Here is a 22,188-nt window from a genome sequence, read left to right as displayed (position 1 = left end):
TTATATACAAGCACTACAAGATGTCAACGAGTTGCCTTAACTCAACATAGAAGAAGAAAAGGTTGAAGTAGAAGCTTTAAAGATCTTATCTTTTGGGTCTACCAAACTTTTTTGGGGGTTCCTGTAACACATATCAAGAGTTTTGAAGTTGCGAAAAGAGCTAACAAGAGCAAACAAACATGCTTACACAACCAGGTATATAGTCTAAAGGGAATCAATGCATAAACAACCATTCAAATTCTTTTGCAAAATTATTATAGAACTTATTGATCAGTTGGACATGATTGAGTTTTAGGTTACCCATATTACACAATGCATTTATTTTCGATTCAAGCGGCCATGTTTAGCGTTTATTTCTCAAACATTTTCATGTGAAGGACGAGACCCTGAAGATTTCACATACCCTGAGAAGAGAGTGACAGTAAGAAAATTGTAAAAGTTATATAACTAAATGGGGATATAATACAAAATTCTATAAAAAAGAAAAATTACTTCAAGACCAATTAACTTTGATGATTCAAAGCATGTGACCAAGTATGAAGTATATAGAAAGGTCTAGGTGTCAAAAAGTATACCTCACATGTGTGTGACCAAATATGTTGAACTATCTTGGCGATAAAGCTCTAAAGCAACCTTTCTTTTCTGATGATTGATGAAAACAGATAAAAATTATTAATACATTAACTATTATTCACATACATCCCTAGGTCTTGATCTAGATCCCATCAGACATATATGTGATCCAATATATAAAAAAACTTGATTATCTGAACCAACCAATAGATCCATTATGACAGATCGGTCTGGTTAAACATAGAGTTTTTATTTTCAAATTTTACAAAAAGAAACTCATATTTTGTTGGAGTTCAATAAATCAATAATAAAAAGGTAGACTTTGGTCATTATCCATATATTAAAAATAATTAGGTTATGATCAATCTCTTTAATATAAATGGATCATGATCCATCTATCTAAAGAAGCTAGGTCATGGGGCATCCATTAGTTAGTGGGTCATGTTCCATCATTGTGCATCTAGTTGGATCATAGTTCAAATCAGTCTAGTACTTGATCCAATTTAACTCGGATCCATGGACAACCCTAGTTGTAGCATATATATTGGTAGTGGATGAAATTGTTGTTTGAACAGCTTATGGATGTTGTTAATTGTTATGTAAGAAGACAAGTAAACAATGTTGGCTGTATGATTTTCTAAGTTACAGATACTACTATACTCGATAAAAAGTAATACATAATAGAAAGAAAAATAATATTTAATAAGAACATATAATATCTACCTTTATATATGGGACTGTCTTTTTGGATGACATCACGATAAAATGGAACCACCCCAGTGCCATGCCATAGATGTCGCCTGCTGCTCAGGTAGTATTCTCCTGTTGTTGCTTGAAAAGCAGAGAGATCTCCACCAATGATATGATTCCACGACTTGTAATAACTTAACACATCCTCTTCTTCTCCATCCATCTTTCCATCATCAAACACAAAACTCACCCCACACTCCACTGTAAGTTGTTCTACTTCTTCTGTTACAGTAGTAATTGTAACCTGATCTCCACCTTCCATTTCATTCATCCCAAACATCCAATGGCTTAACAATATTACACACTCTTCACCTACATTGACTCTGTAAACATAATGATTGTATATCCAGGTGCAGTTCTTCGTTATATTACTAATTGTGATCATTGGCAAGAGTATGAACTGATCATATGGAAATGGAAACGTGTAGACATAGCAGCAGTTCAATCCTCTAAGGCTGTTAGGAGATGATGGGATGGTAAATGATACTGATGGCCCCTTGCTTCTACAACTAATCAAATTTGGCATCTCTTTCCCCCCATAAATTGTGCTGAATATGCCAAATTCATAATACATCTGCCAAATACAACCACCTAAATTAGTCACCATAATATATATATATATATATATATATATATATATATATATATATATACACACACACACAGTCACTCTAAGATGGATAGTTAACAAGATCCAAACCTGGATTTCAGATTCCTCTGATCCTCTACCCCGATAATACGTTCTCACAGGACTTTTGTTAGGGAGTTCAAGATTAGTCCAGCCCAAACTATGTAATACCTTTTCCTCAACACCAACCATTGGTTGTATTTTGAACATGCCTTGAATTTCAATCGACGAAAGTGCTAATTCATCTGAAAGTATCCACAACTTGAGTGGGAACATTTTTGGATCAAATACAAGTTTTCTTAGCAAAGTTTTAGAAATAAAATCGAGGTCCATCTCTTTTAATGTATGTGGAGGATGCTCAACTGATGTTAACATCTTACAGTTTTTCATACTAAGCATCTCAAGCCTAGGAAGACTTCTCACACAATTGGGCAGGGAAACGATAGGATTGCAATCTAAATATAATTCCTTTAACATAGATAGGTAACTAAAGTCCTTGGGAAAGGATTCGGTGGAAAATTTATTATTTGCAAGTGACAACCTTACTAAAGAGCTTGGTAAAGAAGCCGCAAAGAATTTCAAATCACTTGGTATAGCATCCAAAACGGCCGAGGAAGAGGTTTTAGCCTTGACAATTTCTCGTGAATCCATATCCATAATCTCCGTTTGAGATTCACCGAGATTACAACCCTCTAGCAATAGTGTTGTAACCTTCTTTAACATGTTTATGGTTGTTGGAAGTTTTTCAAGCTTGTTGCAGTAGCTAAGATCAATGAGGAAGAGTTCAACACATGCCTCAATTGATTCACAAAGCTCAACCAAACCAATGCAATTTGTAACTATTAACCTCTCAAGTGCGGGGAGTTCCTCAAAGCCACCTACACTACAAAGCTCTTCACAGAAACTTAAATTAAGAATCTTTAATGATCCAAGCAACCTTTTGTCTTTTAAGCACCGCTGAAATGGGGACAAGTTGTAATATTAATGAATTTTATCAACTCAACAATGAATAATAATAAATAGTGATAAGTTACCTTTTGGCTCTTCTCAACTCGGTGTGGATTACTATCATAAATGAAAAATGATTGAATATTGCTATATGACATGTCGAGAACAACCAGATTCTCCATCGGGTAGTCTAAAGTCATTAACTTTAAAGGGAACCCATGCATGCACAACCATCTCAATTCTTCTGGAAAATTCTCATAAGACCCACTAATGTTCAGATAATTGAGTTGTAGTAGCCTCAAATTATCCATGTTACTCAATGCATCTGTTTTCAGCACAAACGATGCACGCAACTTCTCTTTCTCAAGCATTCGCATGTCAAGGGCAAGGCCTAGAAGATTTTCCTTACCCTAAGAAAAAACAAAATGCCAAAACAAATGTTAAAATGCTAAACATGGCATCTTAAAAATACTTTAAAAAATAAAAAATACTTTAAACATGCATACATGGCCTCTTACCTTTTTTTGTTTCAACACTTTGAATGACTCCTCATGACACCATAACCGACTTCGCTTCCATGGCTTGTCAGGCGATTCTTGATGTACTATGAATCTTCCTGTCTCTTGAAGCAATTGATGCATCTTGAATTCATTATTCCATCCGATACTAAGAAGGCATCTATCGATGAGATTTGGGATCCCAGATCTTGTGTTCATACGACATGCCCTTAATATTGTTTCAGTAATATCTTTATCCATCCCAACAAAAAAACATGCAATATGCTTAAACAAGTCTTGATCATTTTTGGATGGCAAAGAGTCAAAGCTCATTCTCAAGACATTACTTATATGGGAACCGATTTCTTTCTTTAGCCCTTCTATGCACCCTTCCCAATAAGCTACATCTCGATTATGTAGTGACTTGCCCAAAACTTCAAGAGCCAATGGATGTCCTTCACAATACTTCACAAGCTTTTCTAACACCTCTTCATAACCTGCCTTAGGTTCGTTGCACATGAATGCATGAAAACACAAAAGTTTTTCTGATTCAGTCTCAGATAAGACTTGCAGCAAGTGCTTTGCATGTCTTGGTTTAACATTTGTTTTGAATAGTGCACAACTCTCTGTCACCCACGCGTCTTTTGTTGTTATAATGATTTTGCTTCCAAGATGAAAACCTTTGCTTCCGAGTAATGCGTCCAACTGGTCAAGACTATCTACATCATCAAGAACTATAAACACCTTTTTTTGGGCTACTGCATTCTCTATCTTTGAGGTGTATATGGAAACATCATGAACTTGAATCAAACTTATTTTTGAAATGTCATGGTAGAGTTGTTTTTGTAAATCAAGCAACCTATTAAATTTTTTACATCTCCTACTAATATCTTCAATAAAGCTGCTTGTGTCGAATTCATGAGAATGTAACCCATAGACATATTTGGCTAAAGACGTCTTCCCAATCCCACCCATACCTAAAATAGTGAGAACCTCTGTCGTTTGTGAGGATGCATCTCTTAACCATGAAGTGACAAACTTGATAGAAGAGTCCACCCCAAAAAGTTGTGGCAGAGGTCTCCTTGAGGGTACACATAATCTACGATAGATCTCCTTAACAATTTCTTCAATCAACTCAGTCTCTCGCCTGAAACTTCAATTTAATAAGAACCACAAGACTAACAAACCAGATTCAGAGATTTAATTTACCCAAACACCCAAGTAAAATTTATAGCATATTAAGCTATGTTTATCTAATTTTTTCACATCAAAAATATATTATATTTGCAATTCTAACCATGTAAGCATATAATGCATGGGTCATAATTTGTATGTATGATAATACTAGAGCCACCAATGTAATACAAGATTTCACTAACTATATTTCATTTATGTTTCTACAAGTCTGTTGAACTTATATATCGTTGTGGTTTTGCATGAATGTAAAATACATATGATAGTATAAGAAAAGCTATGATTCAAAAATAGTATGATATTACAATAAGTGCATAGCAAGCCATTCAAAATTTGATTAAATAAAAGGTTATTAGAATTATCAAATAATTAAGACAAAACTGCAAAATTCATCCTTGTGGTATTCAAAAAACATTGGATAGGGTCCAAAATGTTTTCCACTTGCATAGAAGGTCCAAAATCGAAGTTTTTCTGTGTTTTTGGTCCAAAAAAACATAAAATGACGGTTATACCCTTTACTTTCTTTTTTATATTTTTCTTTAATTTTTAAAATACTATTTTAATTTAAAAATAAATAGAAAAGGAAATAATTCTCTCTCTCTCTCTCCCTCCCCCCCCCCCCCCCACTGCTTTGAGACTTTTACAATACGTATTCTTATAACTTCATCTTCCCCAAAAAGCCAAACCCACTTTGACCTTGAATAATTATCGTCTCCATCATATTGGACAAAGAACAGACGAACGAAAGGCAAATTGACGGGAGCTGAGGTGCAGATGGGAAATCGCAAGGAGGGGCAAGGGGGTCCGTCAAGACCAACGACCCTTTGTGGGTTTACTCTTCGTCTTCACTAATCGGGAGAGGAAAGAAGGAACACGAATAGAAGCAGTCAAAGTAGTGATCTATTGGTCAAATAGATCGCGAGAAGGAGTCGATCTCCGACGAGCTCCCCTAGGCTCTTCGCTCGTCGTCGGCGGCCACAAATCAAGGGGGAAAGGGAACCGACTGGATCGAAGGGAGAAGGAAGAACGGAAGCAGAACAGGGGTGGTTCGGTGGAGGTTTGGTCCATCCCCAAAATGAAAGAATAAAATGAAGGCGGCTTACGCTGCTGGGTGACTGTTACAGCGAGGGGGCTGCTCCGGTGGCCTCCTTGGTTGTTCGCCTTCTGTTCCATTGGCAAAACACGAGGGATAAGGGGAAAGAAACACTGAAGTAGCAGCCGAGGGAAGCGACGATCCTCAGGGGTGTTTGGTTGTTTCCGATCGACAGGATGGAGGGGTGGAGGAGGGTTGTCGGTTCCCCTTTTTGTCGCCGATGGTGTAGAAACGAGAGAGAGAGAGAGAGAGAGAGAGAGAGAGTTATTTCCTTTTCTATTTATTTCTAAATTAAAATAGTATTTGAAAAATTAAAAAAATATAAAAAATAAAGTAAAAGGGTATAACCGTCATTTTAAGTTTTTTTGGACCAAAAATACAGAAAAACCTTGATTTTGGACCTTCTATGCAAATGAGAAACTTTTTGGACCCTATCCAAAGTTTTTTGAATACCATAGAGACCAATTTTGCAGATTTGTCAATAATTAATATATCTATATGAATTAAATTAAGACAAACCTTCATAAATGGTCCATGTGGTTTCACAAGGTATCAAGTTTAGCTCGTAATATTTTTCAGTCTTAAGGAAGGTCCTTATGGTTTCAAATTCTATTATGGTTGTCCCTCACCTATATAAAAAGACTTTTATACCATTTTTAATTTCTTTTATATTTTTCTTTAAAAAGAATTTCTATTATGGTTGTCCGGCGTGACTGGTGCCGCCCCTCCTCTTCTTCTTTCTCTCTCTGGTGAGACCAACAATCTACCACATGCTTCTTGCTTCTGGTCACCGGAGAAACTAACCACTACCTCCTCTTCCCCTGGCGTCGTCTCAAACACCCTCCTCTTCCCGTATTCTCCTACCGGAAACCATCACAAACCCACCATTCCTTCCTCTTTCTTCTTCAATAACCACCCACTGAAACCCTAGTCGTTGTCCTCCGGCTCGATTTCTTGATTAAGTTCATTCCAGAAGAATTTCATGTTCAGGTTTGTTTTAGGGGGTGTTTGGTATTCCTTTTAGAATGACTTTTGACTTTTATCTTTTTCAAAAAGTAAAAAAAAAAAGTCAAAAGGTGTTTGGTTAATAGAAAAGTTATTTTGAAAATGACTTTTTGTATAGAAAAAAAAAGGGTTTTTAAAAGTCACGAAAACGTGACTTTTAGTTACTTTACATGTAAAAGTTAAACCAAACACTTTTTAAAAACAACTTTGGGCTTTTGCTCCTCAAAAGCTAATCCAAACACATCTTAAAAAACTTCTTTTGCAAAAAGTTCTTTTACAAAAAGGACTTTTAAGGTTAAAAAGTAATCCCAAACACCCACATAAAGTGGTTTGATTTTCATTTTCTTCATGATTTATGGGGTTTTGATTTCCTGCATGATTTATGTTTAAAGATCGATTCATTTATGATTTAGGGGTTTAATCAATTCATGATTTATGGGGTTTAATTTCTGGGTTTAGGCATCCATTGCATAATTTTTGTTTGTGGCAGAATTGATACCGATTGTGGTGGTGATCAACGGGGAAACTGAAATTGTAGGAATGGTGGTGGTGGCTGGAGGTGAGAGTCGCCGACATGGATAATCATGGTGGTGGTGGTGGTGGCCGGAGGTGAGAGTTATCTGTAGGAGGGTGAAAGTGAGGGCTCCTATGAGTTTTGTGTGAGAGTGATAGATGATCTCATTCATTCGAGAGGAATGGACTCTCCAAAAGAAGAACAAGAGTTCTCTTACAATTCAATTTTTAGCCACCTCACTCATACTACTAACTACTATATTTATACTACTACTAAACAAAATGAAAAAAGGGAATAACAGCTTGGCAAAGTGATATCCCCACTACCATGTCCCACCACTAACTCCAAATAAATAAAGACCAAACTGCCCTCCATACAACATTTTGGAAGAAGCTGCCCACAATAACTAGAATTTCATGGGGCTTATCAAAGAAGAGTGAGATGGGGTGGGGTAGGGTAGGGTGAGGTAAAGGCAGGCTATTATTTTTTTTGTAAAATAAATTGAAAGTAAATATATATATATATATATATATATATATATATATATATATATATATATATATATATATATAATAAAAAGGGTATAAAAGTTTTTTTATATATGTGAGAGACCAACCACGATAGAAATTGAAACCACAGGGACATTCCATGAGATTGAAAAAAGTTAGGGACTAAACTTTATATTCTGGGAAATCATGAAGATTTGTCCAAAATATACTATAATAAATGAAGATCAATTTTGCCACATGTCAATCTCTCATAAGTTTTGACATTTGTCATTTTGTGATATTTTTAAAATAAAATAATATCCACATGTCAATTTTAGATTTTTTCAATTTTTAAAATTAAAATCACGTAATACTTATACTTATATATAAAGTATTAAATGTAATAAATGTGATAATAAGTTGCAATTAATATGTTTTTCATTCCTTATTTCAAAATTTTATTTTAAAAAATATTTATTGTTTATACTTTAATATATAATTTTTTTAATCAACCCGTATATTATACGGGTTTTACACCTAGTTAATAATACAACAATAGATCTATTGCGAATTATTGAATTTTGGTTCTAACTCAAAGCATGTCAGAACTTATTAAAATGATTAGTTACTTATGCATCATTATCGAAATTTAAATGTGTTTCTGAGATTAGAAAGTACAAAAATCTGATTCAACTTGATGCATATTGATCCAAATTCCAAGTTGAATATATAAAAAAGTGATTTTCTGATATTTAAGAAGCATAGCTTTAAAGAGAAGATGACAAAGAAATTTCATGCGTTACTTTTCATTTTCTTGGTAAAGTTTGAATGCTGATCTGGCATTTTATTGCCACATCATCATTTATGAGATGTCACGTATGCAAAAAAGTTATAAAACATCAACGGGTAATCCAGTTAAAAAAATGCTATAATCAGTACAAAATAGAAACTATGCTGCAATTATGGGTAAAACCCAAAGTATATTTCCATATTGGTAAAAAGAAGCCAAGTACGTTGCTATATCCCGCAATTTGCCAAATAATAAATGTAGAGCAAATTCTTCAAAATTTGATTGTAACTGCAAAAAGTTATCAGGAAGCATAATCTATCTGTATGAACTAATTTATGAGATCAAATTATTGAAAACTTGGATCTAACTTTATGCATCCTCTTTATCCAGTTTAAACACATCAAGTTCATGTCTATATGATGATACCAAAGAAGCATATTGGAATACATAGCTAGAGAAAATATAATACTGACTTTTCATTATGTTAATCAAACAAAATTGGAGTATGGAAATATAGGCAAGAAAGTGGTTACCTGCCATTTGCGTTCTCCCCTTTCAAATTAGCAACTTCAGTAAGCGCTCGAATCCATCCATCAATCTTTTGAGCCAAATGACTTCTTTTATTTGCATTTGTCTCTGCCTCCATCTTCTGTATGTGTTTAGCCATTGAAAGTCCAAAGGTACTTTGTTGCTTCCTGACATGGGTGGGCTCAACATGATAGAAGATCGGGATAACAATTTGCTTGGATGACATTCGTTGCTCAAGTATCAACACCAATTCATCCAGACACCATGATGAATTAGCATAATTCTTTGACAACACGATAACAGAAGCCCTAGATGATTTAATCGCACTCTCTAATTCTGGTTTAAGATCTCCTCCGGTTTCAATCTCTTCATCATCCAAAAAGGTAGAGATGTTGGCATCCAGGAGGGCCTTATGGAGATGATCAGTGAAACCATATCGAGTATCAACACCCCGAAAACTTAAAAATACGTCATATTTATGATCTTTAGAAGATGAAGAAGATGATACTTCGATATATTCAGAAAGAACAACCATTAAGAGTGATGGGAAAGTATGAGCAACTTGAGAGTAGACTTACAATAACGTTAAGAGTAAGTAGTGGGATTTATATAGGAACTCAAAGTCAACTACTTTTGATAAAAGTCATACCTTCTCCTAAATATATACGTCAATTTACCACTTTTTATGGAAAGGTGCACTAGTTTCGTTCTAAGCATTATTCATCCCTATAACATTGTTTCAGTGTTTTTAGTCCCTAGATCTTTTAGTTTAACAGTCAAAATTCGTATGTTTTTAGTCCGTGGATCTCTGTAGCAAGCCAACAATCTGATTCCATTGTCTCCTCCAGGAACAAGCCAACACTAGCCTACTTGTTTCCGTCAACCAGTATCCACCACAGTTTACCATCACCGTCGTCCAAACCCTAAACAAAATCAAAAGCAAACCCTGAAACATCATAAAAAAACAAACGATAAAGCCACCAAAACAGAACAACGGAGGACGACGACGATGGGCTCTCGGTGGGGAAAACAACGGAGAAGTAGGGTAGTAGGAGTTGGAGAAGCGGGAGGCTAAAATGTAACTATAGGTTGTTTTTAGGGATCAAACGCTAAATATAATATTATTGGACTATCATGCATAAAAAGAATACAAATTGAATGGGCAACTTTTGTGATGTTATTTTTAATGAATACAGTCATTTTCTTGAATTTTATAAAAGTGATCTTAAATGAGCGTACTCCATGGTGTGTGGCGTAGGGGTATCAATTGAACAATACAACACGCTAAAGATACACTAAATGAAATTCGGATGAAATTCAAATTCAAATCCGTAATCATGTCATGTTTTTCTCTAATGTAAGATGTCATGTTTCATCATTTTTCTAATGTAAGATGCCATGTTTCGTCATGTTTGTATTCAAAGTTCAACACACAATTGATACGATATTAATGTGTTTGTCATGTTTTGATACACCCTCGTATGAGCTATTTGGAATCATGATACAAATTAATCAAGAGATAATCGTTTAAAATAAACAACTTGCACTTATTTAGATATAAATTTTCAAAGTCTCCTAAATATCCAAAGCTAAATATGTCTCTAGTCTTCACTAAGTCATTTAATCTAAATAAATGTCAAAATACATAGGTTAGACTTGGAAGACCTAATGAACATTTTACAAGTAAGCTCTTAAGGGTATTGGAAAATGCCAGCATTCATACCCAAAATCAAACTCCTAAAAATAATAACCTTTAAAAGAATAGTAATTTCATTTGTTGGGAAAGAAGCATATTAAAAGTAGCGTTACTCAATATCAACAAAAAAAAAACAAAAAATAAACTTCAACATCTTAAAATGCAACGCAATGCAAATGCTTTTAAACCCGACCTAAGTTAATCTAAAAATCCATCTCAAAACATTTTTATGACTCCATTTTTATGACTCCATGCACCTCAAAACATCTTAAAAGGCTACTTATAAGGTCCGGAGTAGCTCATACTCAACTAGACCAAAATTATGGGACCAAAATGCATAAAACTTAAGAACTAACAAGATCTAGTGAAGCACTCATCAAGTTCAGAACTTTATACCTTCTGGAGATTGTTTGAGAGATGAAAATCCCAGATCTACAATGCTTGAAGCTCAATGATCTTCTTCCTTCAAAGATGGACACAAAACAGTCTAAAAGCTCAAAAACTCTCAAATGAAAATTAGGGTTTGCAAGGGGTCGTTTGGGAGGATGGAGGCTGAAGGTGGAAGGGATTTATGAGGGTTAAGTTGCTTAAATAGGGCTCAAAACTCCGGATTTAGGGTTTGCATATTTGCCAAGTACGCCCTGCGTACCCCTTGAGTACGCCTTTCATACTCATAAACACTCACGTCATACATTAAAGGCTTACACCCTGCGTACGGCCCAAGTACGCAAGGCGTAAGGACTATTTTTGTCATAATTTAATACTTTGTGTTAAGAATGGAAATACATGATTGGCTGGGTGTTATATATATATATATATATATATATATATATATATATATATATATATGTGTGTGTGTGTGTGTGTGTGTGTGTGTGTGTGTTAAATGCGACTTGAGCATTTAGAGCATTCACATGGATCATTTGAGTTTAATGGAGCACTTGGAAGTCAATAGAGCACTTGAGATTCATGGAGCATGTAACAAATGAATGGATCATCTGAGAAGGGAATGGATCTCTAGACAAAGAAATGGATCTCCAGACAAAGGACAGGATATGCCAAAGCAACAGGAGATGCCACGAAGTGACTTGATATACCACCAAGTGATTTGATATGCCATCAAGTGACTTGATATGCCACCAATTGACTTGATATACCACCAAGTGATAGGATATGCCACCAAGTGACATGATATGCCACTTTGAAGGAGGATACGCTAACCTAGGAGAGGGTGCGCCATCCCCTGATCAAGATGCGGCATTCGCATGCCTGATGCGCCATCTTGATGCTAGGATGCGCACTTGATTCCTTGATATGCCAGGTATCCCTTGATGAGTTGTATGCTATGAAGTCGTCTATGATGATCAAGGTTGTCCAAGGATGCCATGAAGTTGAAGATGCTCAAGGAATACACCTTGATGATCCACCATGATGGATGAAGCGCCATTAGTGTTCTTGATGCGCCACCTATGCATCATGATGCGTCACTATGGCTCATGATGTGCCACTATGGCTCATGATGCTCCATCATGTGCATTATTGATGCTCATGGGTTGTATGACATGTATGAATGTTCCAGAAGATGATGCATGGTGGATTGTGGCTGGTTGACAACGTTTGAGAGAAAGTATTGATTATTCTATCTGCTTGAATAGCCTTGGGTCAGGGGAAAATGGGTTATGGGTTCATGTTTCTAAACCTCCATAGAATGCATATGTTAAACAAATCTTTGAAGTAAGTGATAAAAAAGATTAAAGAATCATTGTAGATTTTGGAATTGCATATAATCATATATTCTAAATCCCATTTGTGTGTAAATACAGGGTTTATCTGATGTAGCACAAGAACTAGGGCTCAAAGTTGGGCTAAAGCACAAGAAAATCAACATTTCCAATTCCCGAGTAAGTTCAAAATTTGAAGTAGAATTTTAAATTTTATTATAATTTATTATTATCAACATTTCCAATTGTATACAGGTAGCATGGGAGCATGAACAGTTTTCAAGGTTAAGAGTGTCACACCCCCGGACCAGACGGCGGAAACGTACGGAGGCGGGTGACTTCATTGTGCACTATCATAACAATTGAATATAAATGAAACATAGCAAATCCAAACATCATACATTGAGATAACAAACTTACATTTTTTTACATGTTGTATTTGTTCTTCAAATTACACGAAAGAGACATAAGTAAATAAATTCCAACTACAACAGGCGATTGTGGACATTCCACGCAAGTTGAGTGGACGGTCAACACAACAAATGCGGACCATCACTACCATGCATAGGGGCAGTCAACAAAATGTGCCAATTTATTTATGAGGTTTACCTTACATAAATTTCTAAACATATTCTAGTGAGTCGCTATAACCATACTAATATGACGGAGACCTGTCTTGGCATTTCTCAGACGCCCAAATCGAATAAATACATTTGTCACCCTAGACTAGCCGGTTTAGCTGTAGCGAACAGCGAAGGTGCGGGGTGTCAACCCCGTATAGATCTATACACAAATTTCCGCTCTTCCTACAGGAGACTCTGGTTATAACTCCTTACAAGACTTTAGACGTACACTAATATATTTATATTTAGGTACTTTTTGAGACTCGTCTTCACTAGAATACCAACTGGTTTTTGAGCAATTGATAAGATCCGTTATTTAATAAATAACATTACTTGTCCTAGGTGACTAGGTTTATCGTTTTCGTTTATTAAGGATAATCCACTTGGAATCATATTTATCAAAAATGACCCAAAATTATCGGCATTGGCAAAAATGGCCATTCTTTTTATAAATTATCAAATAAGACCCATATTTGTCAAAAAGGTGTCATAAATGGTTCAAAACTAGGTGAATTGTCGAAAATGGCCATTTTCTTCTAAAATGTTCATTTTAGACTTATATTTATGAAAGTACTCAAAAAGGCCATTGTTTGTCCAAAAATTTCATTTTGGCCCTTTAAAAATTGAGATGTTCAATAATTCTTCAATTTTATTCCATTTTCCAAAATGGTCCTTGTGTATATATGTGGTCGAAAATGGTCCCCAAAATATTATTATTTCCATATTTTACCCACTTTCAAAATATTGTTTTCAACAAGTTGTTTAAGCACATTTTTGAAACAAATCCTTAAGGTTCTTGACATAACATTTTATGATCAATAATCCATAAACATACTAGTTTTTGTGTTCTAACATATAATTGGTGATATATAGTTCAAAACCTTGAGACTTATTAAAAATCTCGAGTTCTTGAACCATTAGATAGAGTTCATAACTTTTAATCATATGAATCATAACATACATGCATAAACAAGCAAATATACTAAGATTTCACAAGACCCTTGACTTGTATCCTCCCCCAAAACTATGAAAGACATCAAAAAGGGGGTATGAAGCTCACCTTGGTTTGAAGATAGTGTAGTTGAAGGGATGAGATGAGGAACTAGAGTCTAGAACACTTGGAGTGTGGGATGAACCTCTTGAGGATTATTGCTATCATATGGTTATGAACACATAAATTTATGTGTGAGTAGAAGATTTAAAATGACTAAATGTATGAAGCATTTACTAAGTATGAATTAACTTACAGAAGCTTAGAAGGAGATGTAAAGAAATGGCCTCTGGAACTTGGTTGAATGTTTGAGAGAGTTTACGGAGTTTTCACTGAATGAAAATGAGTTTGTGAGGTGTAGAATGGGGTTTACACTCCTTGTATGGGAATAGGGAAATTGATTTGATATGTGCTTGGTTTACAAGTGATAATGCATGAATTACTGAGATTGTATTGGAAATAGCCACTTACAACTAATACCCACCGTAAACCCATTTGAGTTGAGAGGAGTTTATGGTCTAAATGGACCATAAACTAATGTTCACAGCCAAGATGCCTCCTAGGGAGGTGTTCATGGTCAAATACATCAATTCCTTAAAGTGTTTACGCCCTTAAAGTGATCCCCTTTAGAGTTTACGGCCAAAAGCTTTCCTAGGGTGATGTTTATGGTCAAAGCTTGGTGTTTTGAGGTGGTTTACGGCCATAATGGCTTCTTGGGGTGTGTTCACGGCCAACATGTCCAAACATAAGAGTTTATGGTCTAAATTTTGATTCCTTGAGGTGTTCACGGCCATGGTGCTTCCTAGGGAAGTGTTTATGGTCTAGGATGCATATAATACTCTAATGTATTTGTTTTATGTAATATGACTAATATCTTGACGTAACTTTCATTTCTTATTGTTCACATTTACTTAGGAGGCTTTAGGGTAGTGTAATTCTCAAAAACATTATATTACAAAAGCATAATAATAGCATAGCTACAACTATTGCATATACGAGACTCATTTGGTTTGGTTTCTAGACTTGAAAATTTTCGGTTGTGACAAAGAGTTATTGTAGCAACAGTTTCTGGACTTTCTGTTGCTCCAAATTTGTTGGAAAATACTGGAGGTCTTTCTGGTAACAGGTGATTATTTTATATAATTATATTTAAAACTATTTATTATCAATATAAAAAAAATGATAACCATTTTGCTGAGATTCTGTTTTTTTTTAATTGTATTAGAGAGTTTGTAAGTGAAGATGCAGTTGTTCAGAGTGTGAAATTGGTTGCTGAAAGTCTTGTAGTAAGAAAGAGCATTGTGTTTTTTAATAAAAATATTATTTTATTATTATTGGTTTACAAAATTTTGATGATTTTGGTATTATGTCAACAGAGGCATATATATGGTCAACAAGGAAAGAAGATGGAAATATTTGCAGATAACACAAGTTTGTCTGTGAATCCTTTTTACATAAAATCATGGCTTCATCTTTTATCAACAACACCTCGTGTAGCTCCATTTCTCTCAAAGGACAATCCATTCATCATTGCATTGAAAAAGGTAAACATTTTTTTTAAATAATTGATTAATGAGCATTAACAACTGACATTTAGTGGTTTTTATTTGAATAACAAACAGGAATTAGCAGATCATGTTGCAGAGGTGAATTTGCAACATGATGTGCTTGATGGAATGTTCACATTTTATGACTCCACAGTTGCTATACTCCAGATTTATCAGGTCAGTTTATTATTTATTTCTATGATATTTTATTTCTCACTTTCACATCAAAGATTTTGAATTTTATTAACTTATTATTTCAGGTTGCGTGTGTAACATTTGACTTGCTGTTGCTACTAGTTTTGGGATCATATTTAATTACACTTTTCAGCTTCCTTGTCATAACTACCAGGGTATGTTTATTTTGAGACAAAAAAAAGTCAAAAAAAAAATATGCACATGGTGTTTTATATATTTATTTTATATATTTTTTTTGGGGAACAAGGAGTGGATGATTTGATCAGTCTTTTCCGATGTCCTCCATCACGCAAAGCCAAAGCAGCTTAATGTTTGGTTTGGTTGTAAGGGCAGAGGTTAGATTTGGTTTCTTTCTTGTAGCTTTCTTTCATTACTTAGGAGTAATTTTTCATTATAATTATCATTTAACTTTGCAGAAAATTTTGGTTATTATGTTTTCATGTAACCTAACCTCTGTAATCTTTCCCTATTTAATATCCACAAATTTTTTCTCAACTACCAATCACTAATGCTCAAATAGTGATGAGAAACATCTTGTAATAATTGTTGTGGATAACCAATTTAGATTAAAATGAAGAAAAATCTTCTAGTTTTTGTAAAACAATATATATATATATATATATATATATATATATATATATATATATATATATATATATATCATATCATGGTCCTCGTCAGGTTTTGGTACATCCAAACTAATATCCAAGGATGTCGGAATAAACAGTTCTCTACGAGAATCTTATATAGTCGATGTTTAAATCTTCCAGGAAGCTCATATAATTATGCTACAATAAGAAAAAATAACTAATAAAAAACACTGATAAAAGGCCAAGAATGCTACTTTAGAGAGAATATTTATTTCAAAGTTCCAAGGTTGTCAAGATCGGGATTCTACCTATGATCGTTTTTGGGTTTGTAAGATCGGGATCGAGATCCTAAGATCCCACAAAATAAAATATAATTTTAATTTATAATATTTAATCATGAAAAATATTTCAAACATTTAATTTTTCGTTCAAAAGTTATAAAAACTTCAAAATATTAGTCGTAAGTCACAATAAAAAATGATAAATGGTAGATTGGTAAATGGTAAAAAATATAAAATGGTAAAAAAAAAATAAAAAAAAAATAAAAAAAAAATCAAGGGAAGGTAGGATTGGATCGGAACTCGATCATACGATCCTACCTCAAATACGATCATTTTATGATACGGATCGTTTTTCATACCTACGATCGTAGGATCGTACGATCCTACGACCAGGATCACGATTTTGACAACCATGCACGGTTCGCTCAACGAAACTTTTTGGATAATAAGAAACAACTATTTGTAAAATATTTTTGATCCAAACCATTATGGCCTAATCTAAGCTACAAACATAATCAAATACAAGCAAAACTTGGGAGAAATGGCCAAGATCCTCTATGTAATATCGGGGACTACTCAAAGAATCTTCGCTTTGTGAAGCCTCCCTTGATATCGAGAAACAACTATTGGTAAAAAAAAATAGATCCGAATCATTATGAGTTTTTTATGCTAAAAGCGCAATCAAATACAAGAAAAAAAAACCCATAAGAACGACTAAGGCACCGTTTGTTTTTTCGAAGCGAAGTCTGCGGACCATCTCTGCAACCCTCTGTAGCAGAAGAGGAGACCAAATGACTGCAACATGTAATAAAAAGTTTGTTTGTTTTTTAACCTCTGCAGACTGCTGCAATAAGTTAAAGTAAGGTGTAAAGCAGAGGGTCAAGTGTTGTGTCACGCAACACACGCGCAACAGTTTTTAAGTCAGAAGTCTTCTAAAAAACAAACAGCTGTGAAGGTCAAGTGTTGCGCGTGTGCTGCACGGCGCAGCAATAAGTGGTCAGAAGTAGTTTTTTAGATAAACAAACAACACATAAGAGATGCTTTGTAGAGTGAGGATCCATTTCGCTCTTCGAGTGAGTTTTCTTTGTTAGAAACTTAGAATAAAAGCAAAAGTAGTGTGTTTTTCTTTTGTCTCGTGATTTTTTTTTCATGGTTTAAATGATTGTTTTGTGATAGAAAATAAAAATACCATATGGACATATATTTCCCTAAAATAACGGTCATTTAATAACTCATACCTATTAAGGGGTATTTAGGATTGTTTATTTAAAACAATTGTTTTTATAAAAATGTTTATCAGTTTATCCGGTGTAAAGACGAAATTTTAGAAAAAAAATGTTTTGATTAACATAGTATCGAGTATCACAACATAATAGATAAGTTATTTTTCATAATTTTGACAAATTATCCTCATATTCTTATATATTTAAATGATCTAAAATGACATCTTACATATTAGTTTCCACCTTTAATAAGAGGTTTCTAATAAGTTAAACCAAAACAACTTTATCAAAAAATCATAATTTTTTTTTACAATCCAACCATGTACCAAACCAGAATAAACTAATAAAATTTTTAAACAAGAAAATCCTAAACGACCTTAAAGTATAATATAAAATTATAAATAGTCATTTGGCTTTTTAACAATTCAGTGGTTGTTTATGTAAATATACAAACTGTAGGGGCCATATGTGCAATCGGACACCACTAACAGACTAAACATAACTACATTTATCCGTTCAAAACGATAAACCCCCTTAGAACCCTAACGTCAGCTTATCCTCAAACGACCATAACCTTCAATTCAATACAACGATCTTCATCAAATTATTTAATCTGGAAGATGCACATGTGCAGTGCATTCAATCGCTGTTCTTCAATTTCATTGAATCAAGAAACTCTCTATTTCTGTCCCAAATTCGTTCCAGGGAACATTAGAACAACGATCGCCACCGTAAGTGCGAAATCTTCCGGTAACAAGGACGGCGATGGCGGTGGTTCAGTAGTCGAAGACGCGAAAGGGTCAGGTACGACCGCTAGAGGGCGGAGGTTGCTCAGGGTTCGAGAAGAGAAGAGGAAACGGGAATACGAACGACTTCACAATTATCCTTCTTGGGCTAAGTAATCTCTCGCCTCCTTTTCTTCTTCTTACATCATTCAATTCCCCATTCTTTCAACTTTGAAGCTAAACCATTTCCATGAATGGTTGCAGGGTATTAGAAGATGCAGCAAAAAACGACATTGAACTTCGAAATGTTCTTGGTGATACCATTGGAAAGCCAGAACAGATGAGACAGAAGGTAATAATAGTGTTTCTGTTTTTCTTTCTGCAATGTTAGATTTGTTTGGATGATGAACAAATATGATTGTACAGGTTGAAGATAGGATTCGGAAAAAAGGGAGAGATTTTCACAAAGCTAAAACTGGTTCTGTTGTTGCATTCAAAGTCACATTTAGAGAGTAATTAACTTGTATTTACACTCTTGTATGATTATTAATTAACGAATGTTCTTGTATGATGAACATAATTGCTCTTAATTTCTTTTGATTTGTGATTAACAGCTTCAGTCCTGTTGGTTCCCATATATGGTTCAAGCTATATGGCCCACCTTCTGATCGAGATGTTGACCTAATTGGCAGTGTAACTAAATTCTTCTCATTTTCTTTATTCCATTTTAAACAAAGAATAAAAAAAATGTATAATTAATTAATCTTGTTTATACGTGTGACACACAGGTTATTCAGTCATGGTATGTCATGGGTCGATTAGGTGCATATAATTCATCTAATTTGCAGGTAACAAACAAACGCGACATATAGTAAATAATTTAGTATTATTAAGTTAAAGAATAAAAGGTGATTGTTGTAGTAATAATATTAAATTCGTGACTTGTGATATACACGTGGCAGTTGGCAAATACATCCATGGAATACAATCCTTTGTATGATGCAGATAAGGGCTTCAATGTGATGCCATCATCATTTCATGATGTTGGGGATGTTGAGTTTCAGGATAATTGGGGACGTGTTTGGTATGGAATTTTGATATTATTTTATTAAATTATATAATATTATTGTAATATATGTTTGCAAAATAAGTAATTAATAAGTTTTGAAAAATGTGGAACAAACAGGGTAGATATAGGTACTTCAGATTACTTTGCTCTTGATGTTCTTCTCAATTGTCTCACTGTATTGAGTTCAGAGTAAGCCTCTGTTTCTTTTATTTATTCTCATTAAGTTCTGTTTGGATAAAGTGTTGTCTGAATTAATAATGTTTGAAAATGATTTTTTTTAATAAATTTGGCAGGTATTTGGGTATACAACAAGTAGTATTTGGTGGAAGGAAAATGGGTGATTGGGAAGAGGGAATGAAAAACCCTTTAGATGGATACAAATACTTCAAGATTTAAACCATTGTTGTCTTTAGGTGTAAATTTATGAGTAGATTAGAGAGTGTGAGTAGCTGTTAAAAAAAAACAAAGCTTTGAGCTTTTATTGAATTATTATTAGAGTTTGAATTTATGAGTCGAACTTTATTAAGTTTCATATGGAAACACCTCAAGTTTGAATTTATGACTTCAATTTTTATTCGTATGTATGAGTCTTGAAGTAAACTTGTTTTATACTTTTATCAATGAAGAATGGTTTTAAAAGCTATTTGAGGTTTCAAACTCTAATTTGTTCATAATTTCTAGTATAACAAGTTTGGTAAGAAATAATTACATATATATATAAACGCTATTCTCAAAAGGGCATCATGGGAAATTTAGATATAATAAATACTTACAATTATACATTCCTTGCTTCAAGTTTTTTTAAATTATTTCTTACAACTTGAACTTTTGAAGATAGATGTTCATTATGATCATCAACATCTTTCATTAAAGCAAGAAGTTGTTCTCTGTATAATGCACTTAATCGCTTCTTTACACGCAATTCACCACTTAGTTCTTGAATTCTCTTGTCTTTTTCATCCTACACAAAACATTCATATTAAAAAAATTATACTTTTAACAAGATTTCATTAAAGAAGTGAATGAAAACTTACAAATGTTGCACGTTTTTTAGAAACTGAAACACAAAGTGGATGATTGTGTTCCTTCACAAATTTTCTAACAACCCAATTCCCAGGTTTCTCTCTCTTCACTAAAATCATTGCTGTGCAATTTTCTCCACTTTTTTTATTCTTTTTCTGGATCATATTCATAGTGCTCTTCTTGTTGTTATGATGTTCTGAATCACCTCTACATCCAAGGCCACGTGAAATTACGCTTCCGTCCCTCTCTGACTTACGAGAAGATAAAACACGGGTAATGAAACCAACACGTGTTGCATACTCATCATAAAATGTTCTTGCTGCTTCTTCTGATTCAAATAGCATACCCTCACATGGTTCTTGATTATTTTCTGAAGGTGTTTGTGTTTCCATCTTTTCAATGTCATTTTCCAATTTGTCATCCATGGAGAGAACTTCACTTGCATGATTCCAAGCTATATCTCCTTCCTGACATGTGGATTGTGTTCTACAAGCAGTTGTTGGATCATGATAGAAGGAAGACATTTAATATTTTAATTTATCCTTCATGATTGAACACACAAACAGCAAACACAAATTGAATTGATAAACGTTAAAAGGGCAATGGGGATTAAACAAAATAACATATAGAGAATCAATTGATTTCAACGTTATAGGATTCATGAAGTGGTGCCATATTCAAATGTACTCAAAATAGAAATCCTAATTGGGAAAACATGACCACCGATTTAGAGGATTTGAGCTTGCATTCTGTAAACATGTACATATAACTCCATTTAATTTTGGGAAGAATTAACACGTTATTACTAACGATAACCGAATCCTGAAATATCATACTCATTCGATGGGGTTGCAAAAGAAATAAACTTTGAGCAGAAATTAGAAGATTAGAACTCACAAATCAGGCTGTAGAAATTGGAGGGGAGCATTGAACAATTCGACGTTAGTGCGTGAGTCGACGGAGGTTGTGAAGTGAGCTTTGAAGGTGGTCAGGTGGATATGGTGGCAGCAGGGAGGAAGGTGAGCTGTGAATTATCGAACCCTAAACGCCATTGTAAGGGTTTAAAAGATATATTTAAAATCTGGATTTTTATCTTACCATTTTACAATTTTAAGATTCTATGGTGAAAAACTATCCGATCTCACCTCTTTACCTTTATTATATAACTGAGTATAAAATACTCAAAAATTGGTCTTTTCAACTTGAAATCAAATGTCACAAGTTAGCAATAAGTTTTCTAGAGCATTACCATTTTATTAATTCATCTTGAGTTAGACAGAACATACAAATAATGATCCATATGTGGTCTTATGTCTTACTTGTATATTGTCAAAATGATCTTATTTCTAATTAACATGTTTTATTCTTAATATTTACGTTTTTTAGCAACAAAATAAGGATGATGCTTAAGAAGTTAAAATCGATTACACTATCCTGCGAGAAAATTTGAATATGAGTTCATTTTAGTAGGATCTTACAATCACAATTTTGCAAAA

General features: G+C 34.1%; 4 protein-coding genes and 2 long non-coding RNA genes across 7 annotated transcripts; 4 read left to right on the top strand and 2 right to left on the bottom strand.

Annotated features, from left to right (window-relative positions):
• Nucleotides 1-224: 224 nt before the first annotated feature.
• On the bottom strand, nucleotides 225-9,593 carry LOC145159634 (disease resistance protein RML1A-like). Its single transcript, XM_079078653.1, has 7 exons — nucleotides 9,014-9,593; nucleotides 3,418-4,543; nucleotides 2,986-3,309; nucleotides 2,024-2,908; nucleotides 1,297-1,897; nucleotides 576-642; nucleotides 225-404 (listed from the first exon to the last, which is right to left on the bottom strand). The coding sequence occupies exons 1-6, from the start codon at nucleotides 9,541-9,543 to the stop codon at nucleotides 605-607; spliced, it is 3,504 nt and encodes a 1,167-aa protein (XP_078934779.1). The 5' UTR covers nucleotides 9,544-9,593; the 3' UTR covers nucleotides 225-404; nucleotides 576-604.
• Nucleotides 9,594-12,321: 2,728 nt separating this feature from the next.
• Nucleotides 12,322-12,720, top strand: LOC145107002 (uncharacterized). The gene is made up of 3 exons (XR_013707695.1): nucleotides 12,322-12,438; nucleotides 12,528-12,605; nucleotides 12,681-12,720. It is a non-coding gene; the product is annotated as an uncharacterized LOC145107002 (long non-coding RNA).
• Nucleotides 12,721-14,902: 2,182 nt separating this feature from the next.
• On the top strand, nucleotides 14,903-15,951 carry LOC145121753 (uncharacterized). Its single transcript, XM_079057456.1, has 6 exons — nucleotides 14,903-14,919; nucleotides 15,088-15,165; nucleotides 15,265-15,325; nucleotides 15,416-15,583; nucleotides 15,662-15,763; nucleotides 15,847-15,951. The coding sequence occupies exons 1-6, from the start codon at nucleotides 14,903-14,905 to the stop codon at nucleotides 15,949-15,951; spliced, it is 531 nt and encodes a 176-aa protein (XP_078913582.1).
• Nucleotides 15,952-16,027: 76 nt separating this feature from the next.
• Nucleotides 16,028-16,276, top strand: LOC145106998 (uncharacterized). Its single transcript, XR_013707675.1, has 2 exons — nucleotides 16,028-16,116; nucleotides 16,198-16,276. It is a non-coding gene; the product is annotated as an uncharacterized LOC145106998 (long non-coding RNA).
• A 2,113-nt stretch (nucleotides 16,277-18,389) lies between these two features.
• LOC145159623 (structural maintenance of chromosomes-like protein, putative (DUF3531)) lies at nucleotides 18,390-20,249 on the top strand. Its single transcript, XM_079078645.1, has 8 exons — nucleotides 18,390-18,773; nucleotides 18,865-18,952; nucleotides 19,027-19,112; nucleotides 19,215-19,293; nucleotides 19,389-19,448; nucleotides 19,563-19,684; nucleotides 19,787-19,858; nucleotides 19,963-20,249. Exons 1-8 carry the CDS (start codon nucleotides 18,496-18,498, stop codon nucleotides 20,063-20,065), a joined length of 888 nt encoding a protein of 295 aa, XP_078934771.1. The 5' UTR covers nucleotides 18,390-18,495; the 3' UTR covers nucleotides 20,066-20,249.
• A 147-nt stretch (nucleotides 20,250-20,396) lies between these two features.
• On the bottom strand, nucleotides 20,397-21,767 carry LOC145159609 (protein FAR1-RELATED SEQUENCE 5-like). Of its 2 annotated transcripts, none has more exons than XM_079078627.1 (3): nucleotides 21,590-21,767; nucleotides 20,704-21,234; nucleotides 20,397-20,630 (listed from the first exon to the last, which is right to left on the bottom strand). In XM_079078627.1, the coding sequence occupies exons 2-3, from the start codon at nucleotides 21,214-21,216 to the stop codon at nucleotides 20,445-20,447; spliced, it is 699 nt and encodes a 232-aa protein (XP_078934753.1). In that variant the 5' UTR covers nucleotides 21,217-21,234; nucleotides 21,590-21,767; the 3' UTR covers nucleotides 20,397-20,444. The 2 variants fall into 2 exon arrangements, with proteins under 2 accessions (XP_078934753.1, XP_078934762.1); XM_079078636.1 differs by having other exon boundaries at nucleotides 20,704-21,178; nucleotides 21,590-21,766.
• Between the last annotated feature and the right edge of the window lie 421 nt (nucleotides 21,768-22,188).

The sequence above is a fragment of the Lactuca virosa genome, chromosome 1 (genome assembly GCF_052849685.1).
Source record: "Lactuca virosa cultivar CGN04683 chromosome 1, Lactuca_virosa_CGN04683_v6, whole genome shotgun sequence".
NCBI classification, from domain to species: Eukaryota; Viridiplantae; Streptophyta; class Magnoliopsida; order Asterales; family Asteraceae; genus Lactuca; species Lactuca virosa.
The sequence above is the reverse complement of the archived record's forward strand: the minus strand, read 5'-3'. Positions and strand labels throughout refer to the sequence as shown.

Excerpts from the sequence above, each read along its gene's own strand:
- LOC145159634 (XM_079078653.1), bottom strand. The coding sequence starts at position 9,543 with ATGGTTGTTCTTTCTGAATATATCGAAGTATCATCTTCTTCATCTTCT. Across the intron at positions 4,544-9,013 it reads GGGGAGAACGCAAATGGCAG|GCGAGAGACTGAGTTGATTG; the intron begins GTAACCACTTTC and ends TTGAAGTTTCAG. Across the intron at positions 2,909-2,985 it reads GAGTTGAGAAGAGCCAAAAG|CGGTGCTTAAAAGACAAAAG; the intron begins GTAACTTATCAC and ends TCCCCATTTCAG.
- LOC145121753 (XM_079057456.1), top strand. Across the intron at positions 15,326-15,415 it reads TGGTTGCTGAAAGTCTTGTA|AGGCATATATATGGTCAACA; the intron begins GTAAGAAAGAGC and ends TTATGTCAACAG. Across the intron at positions 15,764-15,846 it reads CTATACTCCAGATTTATCAG|GTTGCGTGTGTAACATTTGA; the intron begins GTCAGTTTATTA and ends TTATTATTTCAG.
- LOC145159623 (XM_079078645.1), top strand. The coding sequence starts at position 18,496 with ATGCACATGTGCAGTGCATTCAATCGCTGTTCTTCAATTTCATTGAAT. Across the intron at positions 19,685-19,786 it reads GATAATTGGGGACGTGTTTG|GGTAGATATAGGTACTTCAG; the intron begins GTATGGAATTTT and ends TGGAACAAACAG. Across the intron at positions 19,859-19,962 it reads CTCACTGTATTGAGTTCAGA|GTATTTGGGTATACAACAAG; the intron begins GTAAGCCTCTGT and ends TAAATTTGGCAG.
- LOC145159609 (XM_079078627.1), bottom strand. The coding sequence starts at position 21,216 with ATGTCTTCCTTCTATCATGATCCAACAACTGCTTGTAGAACACAATCC. Across the intron at positions 20,631-20,703 it reads CTAAAAAACGTGCAACATTT|GATGAAAAAGACAAGAGAAT; the intron begins GTAAGTTTTCAT and ends TGTTTTGTGTAG.